The following is a 14,957-nucleotide window of genomic DNA, read 5'->3' on the forward strand; positions in this document are numbered from 1 at the left end:
CCCTTTCACTAGACTGGCAGAATTTCCCATTAAGCCACAAAATGAGATATGCGCATGGGAGGTCAGTTTCTTTATGCATGAGCGGACACTCTAGTCGTACACAGAGGCCAACTGTCATCAGCTAAGGAGAGAAAAGTGCTGGCTTGCAAACCAAGCAGTGACAAAAGATGCCTCATTACAGGCAAATTTAAAATGCTAAGTAAAATACAAGTTAAAGGAGGAAAATGCAGAAGCCAAATGAGTATTACCTGAATCGCTACCCCGGCAGCCATTTCAGCCCGTGTGAGCTTCCTCAGGAACTCCTCTCTACCCTGCATGTCAGAAAGTTGTCAAATGGAGACTTGATTCATAGAATATGTAGGAGTAAGTTTTAACAGCAGTTACTAAGAAAAGATACAGTTTACTTGTATCAGAATAAAGAGCAAAATATTATAATTATTTTTAAAGGCCTTGATATTATTTGAAGTAAAACATATAAATGATATACCTGGAAACAGCAGGATTTGGTTTCATCTAGGTTATATCTTACAGTCCTGAACTTAAAAAAAAAAAAAAAACCAGAGAAAAATCTAGACTGTCCCTGGCTCATTCCCCCTCACCCCCCAGAAAAACATACTCATTTTAGTATTACTTTCCAGAATAAACACTTTGAATGTTGAAAACAAAATAGATATAATCAAGTGTGATGCTTGCACGGTGCGATTAAAGCCTCCACTTGACTAGAGAAATTTCTTTATAAAAAAAATATCATTCCTTAAAAGATAGTAGTCAAAAGAAAAAGAAAGCAGTTTTCCTTTGTTCCCTAGATAATGGTCTTAATTTTTCAGTGTGGCTTTAAAATGACACAACCCAGCATTGGAAGTCACTGTCTAGGTCCTCTGCCTTGTGATTATACTGGAGTCATATATCTGAGGGAGGCATTGGTCTACCTTCAGGCTGTGCTCCAGATTCGAAAGAGACACACAAGTTTGCAAAGAGAAATCACCCCAGAGCTACAACTCCAGGTCTACAGAGGCAATAAAAAGAAGCAAGTATGTAAGCTCATCTTCCACCTTTCCTTTACTTGGACAACAATGAAAATTAAGACCCTTTACCCAAGCAGCAGAGCAATCCCATTACAGCTAGGTAGGGTTGGAGCCAGGGCCCACATTATTAATGTTCTCAGAGAACTTCCCAGTACTTGTGGCTTGTTAACTTGCGTTCATGACAAATTACAAAGTCCTTCAAAACACAATGGCTTTGATTGCAAATACAAACTAACACAAGAACACTGCCATCGTTTCATTTCCTGTTGCTGTGATAAAGGACAGATGTGTATTAAAGGACCAGGGGTTTATTCGTTTCACAGTTTAAGATCACAGTTCATCATTGGTGGGCTGTCAAGTTGGCAAGGGCTCCAGCAGCTGGTCACACCACTTTGACAGTGCAGAGAACAATGAATTAATGTATCACACTAGAGCACAGCTCTTTCTCACATGGACCCTTGCCAAAGGAATGATGCCACCAACAGTGGGCAAGGCTTCCCACCTCTTTTAATATAATCATGATACTCTCACACAGACAGGCTCAGAGGATGGAGACGACCAGTCCCTCACTGAGACTCTGGATGATTCTAGACCATGTCAAGTTGACAACAAAACTGTCACACTGGCCAAAACAGGAAGAATAATAAAGCATCACTCCAGGGAAGAAAACGTGAAGGTGATAAACAGTGTAGTATCTTCATAAAAATGTATACCTGAAATTGATTTATACAATGATGCATTTTATAACTAAAAATTAAAGTAGGTACCTATGCTCCCATGAAATGATTTAATATAGTTTCATAATTAATTAAATATTTAAAGAGAACAAAATTTAAAATGTCTCTGTAATCTGAAGAAAAGTATTTCATAGTCCAAACAACACTATCACCTTTAAGCTTTCTTTGAAATTAATTTCAAACTACATCTTTGAAACTAATTGTATGTATGTGCACGTGTGTGTGTGTGTGTGTGTGTGTGTATGCACATGTGTGTGTTGGAGCGACATGATGCCGAAGACTGAAACAAGTACCAGCTTAGGCTCATTGTACTTACTACCTTTCCCTTCTCCTGGACACTTAATAATCGTTCCTACTGTATATAGTTTTCTATTAGGTTTAGAATTTTCTTATTTAGATAAAAAAGGGAGATGTAGTGGGTATTTGTTCCACCTATGACCTTGGGGTACCAGCCCTAGGGTGGTGTGGACGCTTGGCTAGCTTAAAACCTGAAGAGCATGTGAGGCCCCTTCTGTCTCTTGTGTTCTTGGATGCTAGAGGCTGACTCAGGCAGTGAGAGGCAGTGTTGGGCCGGCTCTCAGCCTTCCAGGACTCTGCGGCGGATTTGTCTTATCCCGTGTTAGTGAGTTGTGCTCCTCAATATAACTCCTTAATAAATAATTCCTTTATCAGTTATCTGTGGACTTTCTGCACAAGTTTATCATTTCATCTTTATAACAATTAGTAAAGGACATTAAGTGTACTTTTAAACCACTGGCTGTAATGTGGATGTATTAGTTTTTTTTTTTTTTTTTCCTTAAAATTCATTCAATTTCAAAAGTTTATTTTTAAGCCATCAATTCCTGAGAGAATAAACCAGTGTGTACTGTGTATCTAAAGCCTCTCTATTTAGATGAGTTAATACTGTCTAAAATGAGCTTGTGGCTGCAAAGGAGAAAGCATGTAGGAAGTGGATGGGGAGGTAGACCAGGAGTCTGAAACCACCAAGGGAAGCACAGTTGTGTTGAAAGAGAGGTCCTAGGGACATAGAAAAGGAGTGCAGTGACCGCGTGTAGGGGTGAGGACCTGAGTTCAGGGTCCCAGGTAAAATGGGAGGCGTGGTGGTACACTCCTGGAATCCTGGTGGTGTGGAGGTGGAGACAGGTAGATCCTTGCACCTAGTCTAGCCTACTTGGTGAGCCCTAAGTCTGTGTGGGATGCTGTCTCACAAGTTAAGGTAGATGCTCCTGAGAAGCACAGCCTAGGGCTCCTTACACACACATGCACATACACATGAGCCTGCAAAAACATAAATACACATACAAAGAAAAAATTAAAGAAGGAAAGACATATCGCCATTTGGAATCTGTATCTATACAAAACATGTACACCCAATCACCAGTGGAGGAATCCGCAGACCTGCATGTTTCTTTCGAAAACCTGAGAGGGATTTCCCCAAGCTTTCTGTCATGCTTCAGACCTTTCTTATCCAGACTGGTCTCCCTAAGGGAGGCCATCTAGAGCTGCCTGGGTAGCTAAGCTCTCACTTTCTCAGACCCGAGGCTGGGAGAATGCTTCCAGCCACATTGCCTAAGGGCTTTCTGGACCACTACTCTCTTTAAAAAATTCAACTGGACCAAAGGGCCCTCACAATAACCTAGATGCTGGAAGCTGCCTAGAGGTACTGCCGCTGTCCTTCAAATACCCTAGAGGGCACAAAAGACAAATGAGATTAAGAGGACCCTTTGATAGCCAGGCTATAGGGGTATCACAAAAAATGGGGTGACTTCTCTTGACATCTTAGATTCCCAGGAACATCTGAAGACTGACTCTGGGTTGCAGGTCAGTGTATGGGACACTGAGAAGTTGTGTATACCAAATCCTTGGAACACAAGGGCACTGAGGCAGGACTGGGTAGAGTGAGACAGCCTGAACTGTGATATAGTTCATACAACTTTCTCAGTCAACACCATACAGATCCAGGGAGCAGTCGTGGGCCGTCAGATTTGTCCCAGGTTTGCCGAAGAGTCCAAGAGGGACCTTCGAAGTATCACTCCCCAGGTCTAAGCTATACAAGGAAGGAGGATGGCTTCATGCAAAGAGAGGAATCTAGGCAGCTCCACACAGACAGAGAAATAGTGCAGGCCCCAGGAATGACTTACTGGGCCTATGGATACAGATAGCTAAAATAGGAACATGCCTACCATGTATCTCATCTTACTATAACTTCATAGATAAATATATAAAATAGCTACTCTTATCTGTTTTTGTTTGTTTGTTTTTTGTATCAGAAAATTGAGACAAATGTTTAAATTGTCCAAACACAAAGCTAGCCACTTCCCAGTCCAAATGCTTTGCCCATAGCTGGCTGAACTGGAAAGCTAATTCACACAACCTGAAGGAACTAAGGGACTTAATCTTAATGGCCTCGACTTCTAATGATTTCTAGATTCTTAGGACACTACAGAGTGATAGACAGGATTCATGTACAGCCACCAGTCCTCTCGGGACTCTCTCTTTCAGGGTCAGCCTTACCAGGTTTGCTCGGCCACAGTCTGTCTTGGAAGGATGTGATGCAGGAGCCTATGTTAGAGTTTGTTGAGAGCTGGAACTGAGACTTGGTGTGAAGAGGTGTCCGTTTGCTAATAAGCCCATAGTGTGCTATGAAACAAAATATGCCCCAAAGTTTTATGAACTCTGCAGAGGTGCTCCTATAATTATGTATCATGAATCATGCAGCTGCTGAGAACAGAACCAGAAGGAAATGAGCACAAGTTACTAAGAGGGTGAGTTAACACAAGGTCTGGCTTACTCAAACTCTGATTGCACCATTGCTGGAAAGGCTCAAAGGCAGGAGCTGGGGGATGACCAAGAGCTGCCACGGTTGTGAAATGCTTTGCCGTTTTAATGTTTATTGGGTACCATTTAAGGGGATGTGCTATATCCTACTACTTTACATGTGCTTTTGCATAATGTCCTAGCTTAATTGTGTGGTTGGAAGCATAAAGCTTATGCATATTGGAACTGTGTAGAGCAGTGATTCTCAACCTTCCTAATGCTGCAACCCTTTAATATAGTTCCTCGTGTTGTAGTGACCCCCAACCATAAAATTTCTGTTGCTACTTCAAAGCTGTAATTTTGCTTCTGTTATGAATTATAATGTAAATATCTGATACATAGGAGATCTGATACATGATCCCTGTGAAAGGATCATTCAACTACCAGAGGGTGAGAACCACTGGTGTAAGAGTAAGGAGATTCTGGGGGCCTACTGCAGTGGTACATCATAGATGGAGGTTCTTGTGTGTGTGCAAGCTGTATGTGTGTTCACACATTTATCATGTGTGTGTGTGTGTGTGTGTGTGTGTGTGTGTGTACACACGTCTCTTCACAGCCCCTAAGTGGAATAGCTATAGTTAGTCAGCCTTCTGTCTTAACAAAAGCTTGAGATAGTCAAGGAGGAGTTATAGGGAGGAGAGAGCCAATTCTGCTCATAATCTCAGAGCTCTAATCAATTATCAATGCACTCTAGCCCCTTGCTTTTAGGGCAAGGACAAGTAGGAACTTTATGGCAGGAGCTTGGATTTGACCAAACTACACACTTTATAGTCAGGAAGCAAATGAAGAAAGGGCAGAGATACCAGGATCCCACAGTCTCCTTGGAAGGTACACCTTCAAATGACACAAAGATCTACTAAGTCCTGTGCAACAGAATTTTATTTGAAGGTGTGCTCCTGTTGTTTATGTTGCATTGCTTTAACTCTGTGAAGCTGTGTTACTGTGCCTGTCTAGAACACCTGACGGTCTAATAAAAAACTGAACGGCCAATAGTGAGGCAGGAGAGAGAAATAGGCGGGGCCGGCAGGCAGAGAGGATAGAAAGAAGGAGAAGTCTGGGAGGGAAGAAAAGAGATGGAGGAGTGAAGGAAGAAGTAGCCAGAGGAGGAGGAGGACTCCAGGGGCCAGCCATCCCACCTCACAGCAAGCCACAGAGTAAGAGTAAGATTGACAGAAATTAGAGAATGGGAAAAGCCCAGAGGCAAAAAGACGGATGAGATAATTTAAGTTAAGAAAAGCTGGCAAGAAACTAAGCCAAGCTAAGGTCGGGCATTCATCAAGAAGAATAAGCTCTGTGTGCGATTTGTTTGGGTGCTGGGTGGCAGGCCCCTAAAAGAGTAAAAACCTCCAACAACCCTGTCACTTAATATCCGTACAACCCCATAGATGCCATTCTGGAGACCAAGCCTTTACCACAGGGACCTTCTAGGGACTGTGCCTGCAACAGTACTCTCCAAAAGAATAATTTACAAAAACAAATGAGTTTGTGAGTAACAAACACATTACTTTTGTTGTTGATGCTGGGGAAGCAAGCTGTTTTGGATTCTTTCAAACTAAAAAGCATAGTTTTAGAATTTCTTAGACCATCAGATTCTAGGGGTCCATCAAAATGTCACAATCACATAGACTTTCATTTGTAATCATCAACTTGAGCATTTGTGGAGGAAACGGGATGGCAGTATATTCCCCCACCTCTAGACATGGGGAAGCAGGGATATAGTGGGAAGACAGACAGACACACTAGCCTTGGGGCTGCAGCAACACTTCATGGAGAAAGGAGTTGGGGGGCAGTGGCAAAGGAAGCCTGCCTTCTCTCAGAAAGTGCCTCTAAGTCACCCCGACTCAGTCCTCACATTCTTCAAGTTGTAAGATCACTGGAAAGCAAATGAGAGCCCCAAAAACGGTGGCAATAGAGTATTCAACTCTGAACCTCTAACAGATGCTAAGACCTTTGAGCAAACATGTGCTGGAAAAGCATTGCACACCATCTCAAAATATGCAATTGGTGACCTGCTATGTGCTAGGGGGTGAGGCTGCATGGACATATTGGCTGAAACCAGAACAAAATGATCCGACTTAATACCACTAGCGATCAGAAACATAATGTATGCCACGTAATTTTGATGTGCCTCTACACAGTGTTATGACGATGTCACATCCCTCTCCAGGGCATCTCACCTGAATTAAACTGGGGATGAACAAAGTAAATACATTTATATTGAGAGAAAAATCTGTCAAGAACCTGGTCTGTGACCTTTAAACGTTCAAGGGATGAAAGACCCTCACTTGTATTTGTCTGAATGTGTGTTTACACTTGTGTTTTCAGTGCGTGGGGAGTTTAGAGGATGGCAAGGGCATCGGGTGTTCTGGAACTGGCGTTAGAGGTACTTGCAAGTCCCGGATGCGGGTGCTGGGAACCGAACTCTGATCCACTGGATGATCAACAAACACCCTTAACCATTTGTCTTAGCACATCCACGCACTCCCTTTTAATGTTGAAGACCAAGACTGGGGAAGACTTAAGGTTTTCCTAGACAAGTGCACCTTGCAGCGCTCATCACACACCAACCAACTGAACCCAAGCACGTGCGTGCGTGTTGACCTCTTCTCTGTGCCTGTCAGTCACTGTTTTCAACTCTGATGTAAGACGTATTGCCGGGCCTTGTGTTCTTTGGCAGCTTCGTGGGGAGAGGAAGGGGTGACGCTAAGCTTTATCAGCAGAGGGCAGCGGAGGGACACACAAAGTCTATGCAAGGGCTCCACAACCTTCTTCCTACAGGAGGTTGGGTGGCAATTTTTATCCTCCTTCCTTGCAAGGAGCCAGGGACCCTTGAGGCTCTTTGCCCATAATCCACATTTAACTGCCTTTGGGTTTGGCCAGCAATTAGCAGGTGCCGGTGCCCTCCACAGAGACACGTTCGTGGGTGCAGTGACGTCTCCAGAGTGGGACAGTCGCCTCCACTGTGCTCAGCCCACTTCAGGGTGAAAACCCACTGCTTAAGGCGGCGACTGTCCCTATTTTTCCAATCACTGAATCTTTCAGAGAAGGGGTCAGAGAAACTTCTGGTAAAGGGTGAGGGGGTAAATATTTTAAGTTGTGCAGGCAATAGGGTCTCTGTCGCAGCCATTCAGTTTTGATTTTGGAGAAAAGGAATAAAGAGATCCAAAGGTCACTTCAAAGAACAGGTAAGGAGCCTTGGATTTCAAAAGAGACAGCTGCTTCTGGGATTCTGGCCAGGCTTCACCCGGACCTGTTTGCCGCCTGGTTTTAGCAGTTAGAAACCAGAAGGTGGCAGCAGAGGGCTGTGATAGGGCTACAGACTCCCGGTCCAGAATAAAGACCCTGTGCTGTGTGTCTGGAAACTGGAGCGCAATGGGCCATCAGCCTCCATTTACCTAATAGTAATGGACAGGAGCTAAGAAGAAAGTCGGAGAACACATATAAGGTTTGAAATCAATTTGAGATTGATGAAGAAAAAAAAATGGTCTGAAATAATTGGATAAAACAGAACTGCCTCTGGCCGCACTGAGTCAAAATGCTGCTACAGGGCAGGCATGACCTCAACATAAAGTCTGGTAATGGCCCAATCTGGCTCTACCTAAATATGATATTGAGAATATCCTTAACCTTCATTATTTTCAGGTTGTCAGGTTTCACCTGAATACAGTAATACTGAACGTCTGTGTAGATAGTAATATTGTATGTAGAACATCTAATTTGGAGCCTAATTACATCTAGTAGATGGAACATTCTAGAGACAAATAGGGAGCAACATATAGCACATTTTATAGTATGGGTCCACCTTTTCTGCTTTTCAGGCTGAAAAAAAAAATCTTTACCAATGTGGACATTTAACTCTTTTTTTTTTTGGGGGGGGGTTGTTTTTTTTTGAGACAGGGTTTCTCTGTGTAGCTTTGTGCCTTTCCTGGAACTCGCTTTGTAAACCAGGCTGGCCTCAAACTCACAGAGATCTGCCTGCCTCTACCTTCCAAGTGCTGGAATTACCATCTTTTCCAATGTGGACATTTAACTCTTAAATTTGCTTACAAATGGGATTAAGTGTGTAGAGTGTAAACAACACACTGTAGACAATAACTGTCTGTTGAAAGCCTAAAACTTCAGGTAAACAATGAAAGACATCTCTTTCTTCTCACAAAAATTTCATAGAAAAGGGATCTTACCATCCAAATTTTTTTGTTTGTTTGTTTGTTTGTTTTTTGAGACAGGGTTTCTCTGTGTAGCTTTGCGCCTTTCCTGGAACTCTCTTTGGAGACCAGGCTGGCCTCCAACTCACAGAGATCCGCCTGCCTCTGCCTCCCGAGTGCTGGAATTAAAGGCGTGTGCCACCACCGCCCAGCCCAAATTTTACAAATGTGAAAAACTAATATTTAGTAAGAGTACTGCAGTATTATAACAGTCGATTTGGTAAGCCAAGATGGCTGCTGAAAGACTCACAAGCAGGCAAAGTAGAGAAAGTGGGCATGTCAGACCGAGGGATGACTGGCATAGAAGGCCAGACAATAAAGCAGGTGTCATGGGGTCTCCCATGACATGAGTATATTTTCTAGAATATACTAGACCCTGAGTATATTTTTCTAGGCTTTTTTTCCAGGAATAACTCAGAAGGGATATGGCTGTAATTATCTTCTGGATAACAGAGATTCTGGGTTAACTTCAGTATATGGGAACAAATAGTAAAATATGCCTATGAGAAAAATGTGATGTGGAACATAGTTCAGTGACAGAGAGCTTCTCAAAAGGAACAAGGACTCAGGTCCAAGCACTACTACTCAGGATGCAGTACAAATGTTCTTTATCAGTCAACAAAAGGACAAGCATATGATGGATGGAAGCCTCCTGTTCTCCAGGTGAGAAAACCAGTACTGGCATTACAACAAATGGCAGGAGGTGTTGACTAATTGGTTATTGCTCAAATAGGCGTGAATCAAGGCACATGAGCATTTGGTTCTAATATAGTTTTTACATGCTGTGTTAGGCTCAAAGGATTATTATTAACCCTGAGACTAAAAGCTAACTACCAAGTAAAATCAAGTCAGGAGAATTCAGATTGATCACTTCCTTTTGCACATTTTAGAGATGACAAGGTTACCTGACCTTGAATTTTCTTCTCACTTCTGCTATTTGGTTCTCCAAGTCCTCTGTTTTATGTTTTGCTACGTAGTAAACAGCCCCAATCTGATAAGCCTGCTTGTAGAGCTGTTTGAGGTAATTGTTATTCTTTAACTTCAGTTCTAGCAATGACTGGATTTCAACCTCATAGTCTGCTTTTTTCTTTACACTATAAAAAAGAAGCAAAAATTAATACTGTTTTTAAGAAAATATATACTTAGAATAATTATATTTAATAATGAGAAAATTATACTTTATTGCCAAAGTTATGAAAGGATCAAGCAATTAATTTTAATCTGAATATAAACCTGTATCTTAAGATATTTGTTTGCATTCTTGTTGGATAGTCCTAATTGATAGGCTATACCCAATGTCATGAAAGCCTTGGTCTTCAACAGCACCTGTGCTCACCTTTTCAGGTCTACTGAAGTCTACACATAGCCTGAACATAAAATCCTTGCTGCATTCCAGCCTATCACTTTTTTGATTCACACAATGGTGTTTTTAGCAGAGAATATTTTAAATGGAAGAGTGAAAACTTAAACTGAAGCCATTAGCTTCCAGACCCCATCACTACTGGCATTTTGCACGAGATGAGAAGTTTGTTGTGGACCAAGAGTGTCCTGTGTGTTGAATGATGTTGATCAGCATCTCATATTCCCTGCAGCAGCATCTCAGTTTGGCAACCAGGGATTTGTAGGCATCTAGGTGTCTCCTGGGAAGGATACATCATGCCAGCTGAGAACTGCATAACTACATTGATGAAGGAAGTGGTTCTCGAGCTCAGTGGAGCATGACAAACTCATGAGAGTCATTTAACATTGCTCTGTGTTTTAGAAAAATTTGCTATAGTTGATTTGAGATAATGTTCCAGCATGGCCATTTTCAAACACCTTGGGTGATGATACTAACGCATGATGAGGAAGCAAACCCAAATTAATTAGCAAAGTCTTTCCCATCATATAATGAGCTTACTCAGTTACAGACTGCTGGGCTCTGCTTGAGTCAGGAAGTGTAGGACAGATCTGAATTAGTCCCTAGGTGGCACTGATGTGGAACATGGTTCAAGAACCTTTGCTCAAAGAACAACCACCCAGACACAGGGAAATGTTGCTGGAAAGTTTCTCTGGTTCTGTCCAGCCCCAAGGTCCTGCAGCCACTTATAAAATAATCACTCAGAGGCTTAATATTATTTACAAACTGTATGGCCTATGGCAGGCCTCTTGATAGCTAGCTCTTATATCTTAAGTTAACCCATTTTGATTAATCTATGTTTTGCCACATGTTCCGAAGCTTTACAGGTCTGCTGGCATCTTGCTGCCCCTTCTATGGCAGCTGGCGTCTCCCTCACTCTGCTTTTCTCTTTCCTGTATCTCTCCCTGGGTTTCCCTCCTGCCTCTGAGCTGCCTTGCCATAGGCCAAAGCAGCTTATTTATTAACCGATGGGAACAACATATATTCACAGCATATAGAAAGACATACTCCAGCAGGGTGCAAAAACAATGCAGATAACTGGTGATGAGCTACACCGACTCATTCTCTGGCCTCTTGTTCCCACAAGAATAAACATGAGTGAACAAGAATAAGCAATTCATTCAAGTTGTGCCAAATCATAAAAACAAAAATGGCACTAAAAAAAAAAATCAAAACAGGAGTGGGAGACAACCATAAAGAATGGCGTTATTCTACCAGAGAGTAAATATTGAAGGTTTCATTGAATAATAAAGTACCAATGAACTGTGCTTGCTGGGAAAAGACCAACTCACTGACCAGTTATTGCCTATAGGGGGGAAGGCACTTATGAAAACAGATATTGAAGCCAAAACTCAACCTAACTGTCTTCTATATCAGTAGCTACATTAATGTTGTCCCTGATACCATCTTAGTTATCTTTGTTGTGACTCAGAAGAGCACAGTCAATGGAGATCCCAGGAATGGTAGATGAATCAGGTGGGGCTAAGTAGAGAAATCTCACAGTATCAATAAGAAAGAGACAAGGATAAATATATGGCAATAAGAAAACAGAAGAGCAAATGGGGCCAGCTGTGTTTATTTAACAAAGCGTTACAAGGGCTGGGGAGATGTCTCAGTAAAGTACTTGCTGAGCAAGCATGAGGATATGGGTTTGATGTCCAGAACCTACAGAGCCCTGGGAGGCACAGACAGGCAGATCCCCGGGGTTCACTGGCCAGCCAGATTAGCTGAATTGGTAACTCAAGGCCATTGAAAAATTATGTCCCAAATAAAGGTGGATGGTGCCCAAGGATTGACACCTGAGGTCGGTCTCTGGCCCCCACATACATCTGAGTATCCATGTGGACAGGAAAATACACAAATGTTATGGAATATTACCTTAACTATGTAAAGGTGTGTTACATTTGTTTATGCTGCATTTGTAATCATGTAGAGGTATGTTGCTTTTGTTTATGCTGCCTTTGTTTAATTATGTACAAATGTGCTGCTTCACCTTGCCTGCCTAAGGCACCTGATTGGTCTAATAAAAAGAAGAGCAGCCAATAGCTAAGCAGTAGATGGATACGCAGGGCTGTTGGGCAGAGAGAATAAGTAGGAGAGAGAAAAGAGAAGGAGAGAAGAGGAGAGAACAAGGAAGAAAGAGAGGGAGGCGCCTGGGGCCAGCCAGCCAGCTAGCCGACAGCCAGTCAGACATGGAACAAGACATCTAGAAGGAAAGAAGGGTTAAAAAGCCCTGAGGCAAAACATAGATGAGGACAAACAGGTTAAGTTATAAGAGCTAGCAAGAAACAAGCATAAGATAAGGCTGAGCATTCATAACTAATAATAAATCTCTGTGACATGATTTGGGAGCTGGTTTGTGGTCCAAAAGAAAGCCTGTTATATATAAATACATACACAAACACACACATAGAAAAATGCCCCAAAAGTAAAACAAGTAAGGAAAATATGAAACAGGCATTTAAAAAATATTTCTTAGCACATACTTTTAATTGCAGGAGGCTGGGGTAGGATTGTAGGATTGTGGACAGTCTGTGATAGTGAGACTTTGTCTTGGAAACTTCAAGTATGTTCTGAACATGGAGGACTGTATTGAGGTTGAGGACAGATGCAACCACTGATTTTGAGTAGGAATTACTCTTTGTGCCTGAGCTATAGAAAGGAAAGCTGTTTACAGATCCTATTACTGTAGAATAAATTTAACATGAAGCTGTCATAGCCATTGCAATATGAATAGGCTGCAGTATAAATAAAAAGTTGTATTTCTGATCGTACCATCTGAAGACTTAAGCTTTGGAAATGCTCAACTGTCTCCCGTTATCTATGAATGCCTCCTCCACACTCTCTGTCCCTTTCCTGTTTTCTGCAACTCTTTCCTTGTCCTTCTGTGTTTTGTCTTCACCCCTCTGCGCTGCATTCTGGATTCTGTCTTAGGTTCTGAGGCATAATGATTATTGTACCCAAATCTCAAGTAGCCATGAGTCTAGCTTCCTCTTCATACATATTTGAGGATTATTTAGCAAATTTGTCTGGATTGTTCTTTTACTTAATTCTGTAACTGTAACCATTTTAAACTCACTTGAGATGTATCTAGCATTCCCATTACCTAAGCTCTAAAACAATAGAAGTATTAGACTGTACATTCAAATAGAGATTTCAATATAATCATTCTATTATCTCAACTTACTGTGGGTTATATATACAGTTGTCAACTGTCATTCATGGTGGATATTTTTTGATGTGTTTTATAATTACATAAGCCCATTTTAAAACATTTTCCTTTATGGGAATCATGTGAGGTCTCAATCAGAAATCTATTCCTTTAGAGAATTCATGGCATCATAATTATAAAGCCATAAAAATTCTTTGGAGAAATATGCTACATTAAGTAAAAATAGTACCCTCTAAAGCCATTTCTCAGAAAAAATCATTAAACAGTGAAGTCACTGGTCTTTCTATCTTAAAGTTTATCTCACAGAATAATAAAATGACGTTGAAATTTTTCCTCTTAGAATATTTATTCAACGCATACTTAATGTATGTTCTCAAGTGCACCATGGTGGCACACTCCTTTAATCCCAGAACTCTGGAGCCAGAGGCAGGTAGATCTCTGTGTTCCAGGCTAGCCTGGTCTACACAGAGAGTTCTAGGACAGCTGGGGCTACACAGAGAGATTCTGTCTTATAAAACAAACAAGCAAACATACATACAAGGGATGTTCACAATGCATCAGACACCAAGTTAGTCTTTACTGTTCTAAAATTGGAAAGACATATGATATTAATAGCTGCTAATGACTTTTCCAAAGTGGTTACAGGGGGTTGGATATGCAGCTTTAGCAAAGCTTTATGTTTTATTTTTCTGTTTTAAATTGTGCATGTGAAAAGCTCACTAAGGCTGCACTATTTCTAAATGGAAAATAACCACAAGTTCAGCCTCTCTGTAGACAGAGGACCATGATCAGAAAACATGCAAATAAATTTTGAAAGGAACCCTGTGTCTGTAGGTATCCTTGATACTGTGAAGGCGACCATGAGAAAAAAGGAAAAGATCCTAAGTGGGAAGGAATGGGGCAAAGGGAGAGCAGTGGGATGTGTGTGACTGGAAGAAAGAGCAGAATGGAGGACTATGTCTAAGAAGGAAAGAGAACAAGGGAGAGGAGGCTGGTAGACAATGGAGGGCAGTCAGGGAGGAGTCAAATTTGAACCAATTATGCTACACATGCATGAAGATACCATCGTGAAACCCATCCTAACTAAAAATTAATTTCACAAACTCACATGTACTCATCAGTACTAATGACTAAAATGAACTGCATCTTTGCAGCTGCCACTAACAACATCTTGCATTTGTTCTGTGGCTATTAGCCAGTAGAGAAAGTATTGATTCTATAATAATTTTTCCCCCTGTGGCTTCATGGGAGGCACAAAGTTTCCTTGTTCATGTAGCAACTTTGTAGCCTGCATATAATGTGAATTCACAAGAAAGAACAAATGGTTATATGCATTATTGTTGGACTGAATTGAAAGTGATAATTAGTGTTTTATCACAATAGAACCATTAAAAAGAGATCCTAGTTCCCTCTGATTTCAAAGTGAACAACCAGGCACTTTCCTCATTCTGACAAAAAAAAAAAACATGCACCATGGACAGAGGAAGCTGCTAGTGTGCTTTCCTGGGCACTGATGCTTCATAAGATATATAATCCTGACTCTATCAAGGGTCGAACGTTATGAGCTTCATCTGTTACCTGCAACTGAAATCTGTCCTCGTT

The 14,957-nt window shown here is 41.5% G+C and overlaps 1 protein-coding gene across 1 annotated transcript in view; it reads right to left on the reverse strand.

Moving 5' to 3' along the window:
* The window catches only part of Ccdc178 (coiled-coil domain containing 178), a 323,923-nt gene that overhangs the window by 207,296 nt on the left and 101,670 nt on the right, over nt 1-14,957 (reverse strand). Inside the window, exons 13-14 of the mRNA XM_036205197.1 lie at nt 9,695-9,878; nt 249-311 (exon numbers count right to left, since the gene is read on the reverse strand). Of these exons, the coding sequence (XP_036061090.1) occupies nt 249-311; nt 9,695-9,878 (247 nt within the window). The remainder of the gene's footprint in view (nt 1-248; nt 312-9,694; nt 9,879-14,957) is intronic.

Source organism: Onychomys torridus, chromosome 13 (assembly GCF_903995425.1).
Source record: "Onychomys torridus chromosome 13, mOncTor1.1, whole genome shotgun sequence".
NCBI lineage: Eukaryota > Metazoa > Chordata > Mammalia > Rodentia > Cricetidae > Onychomys > Onychomys torridus.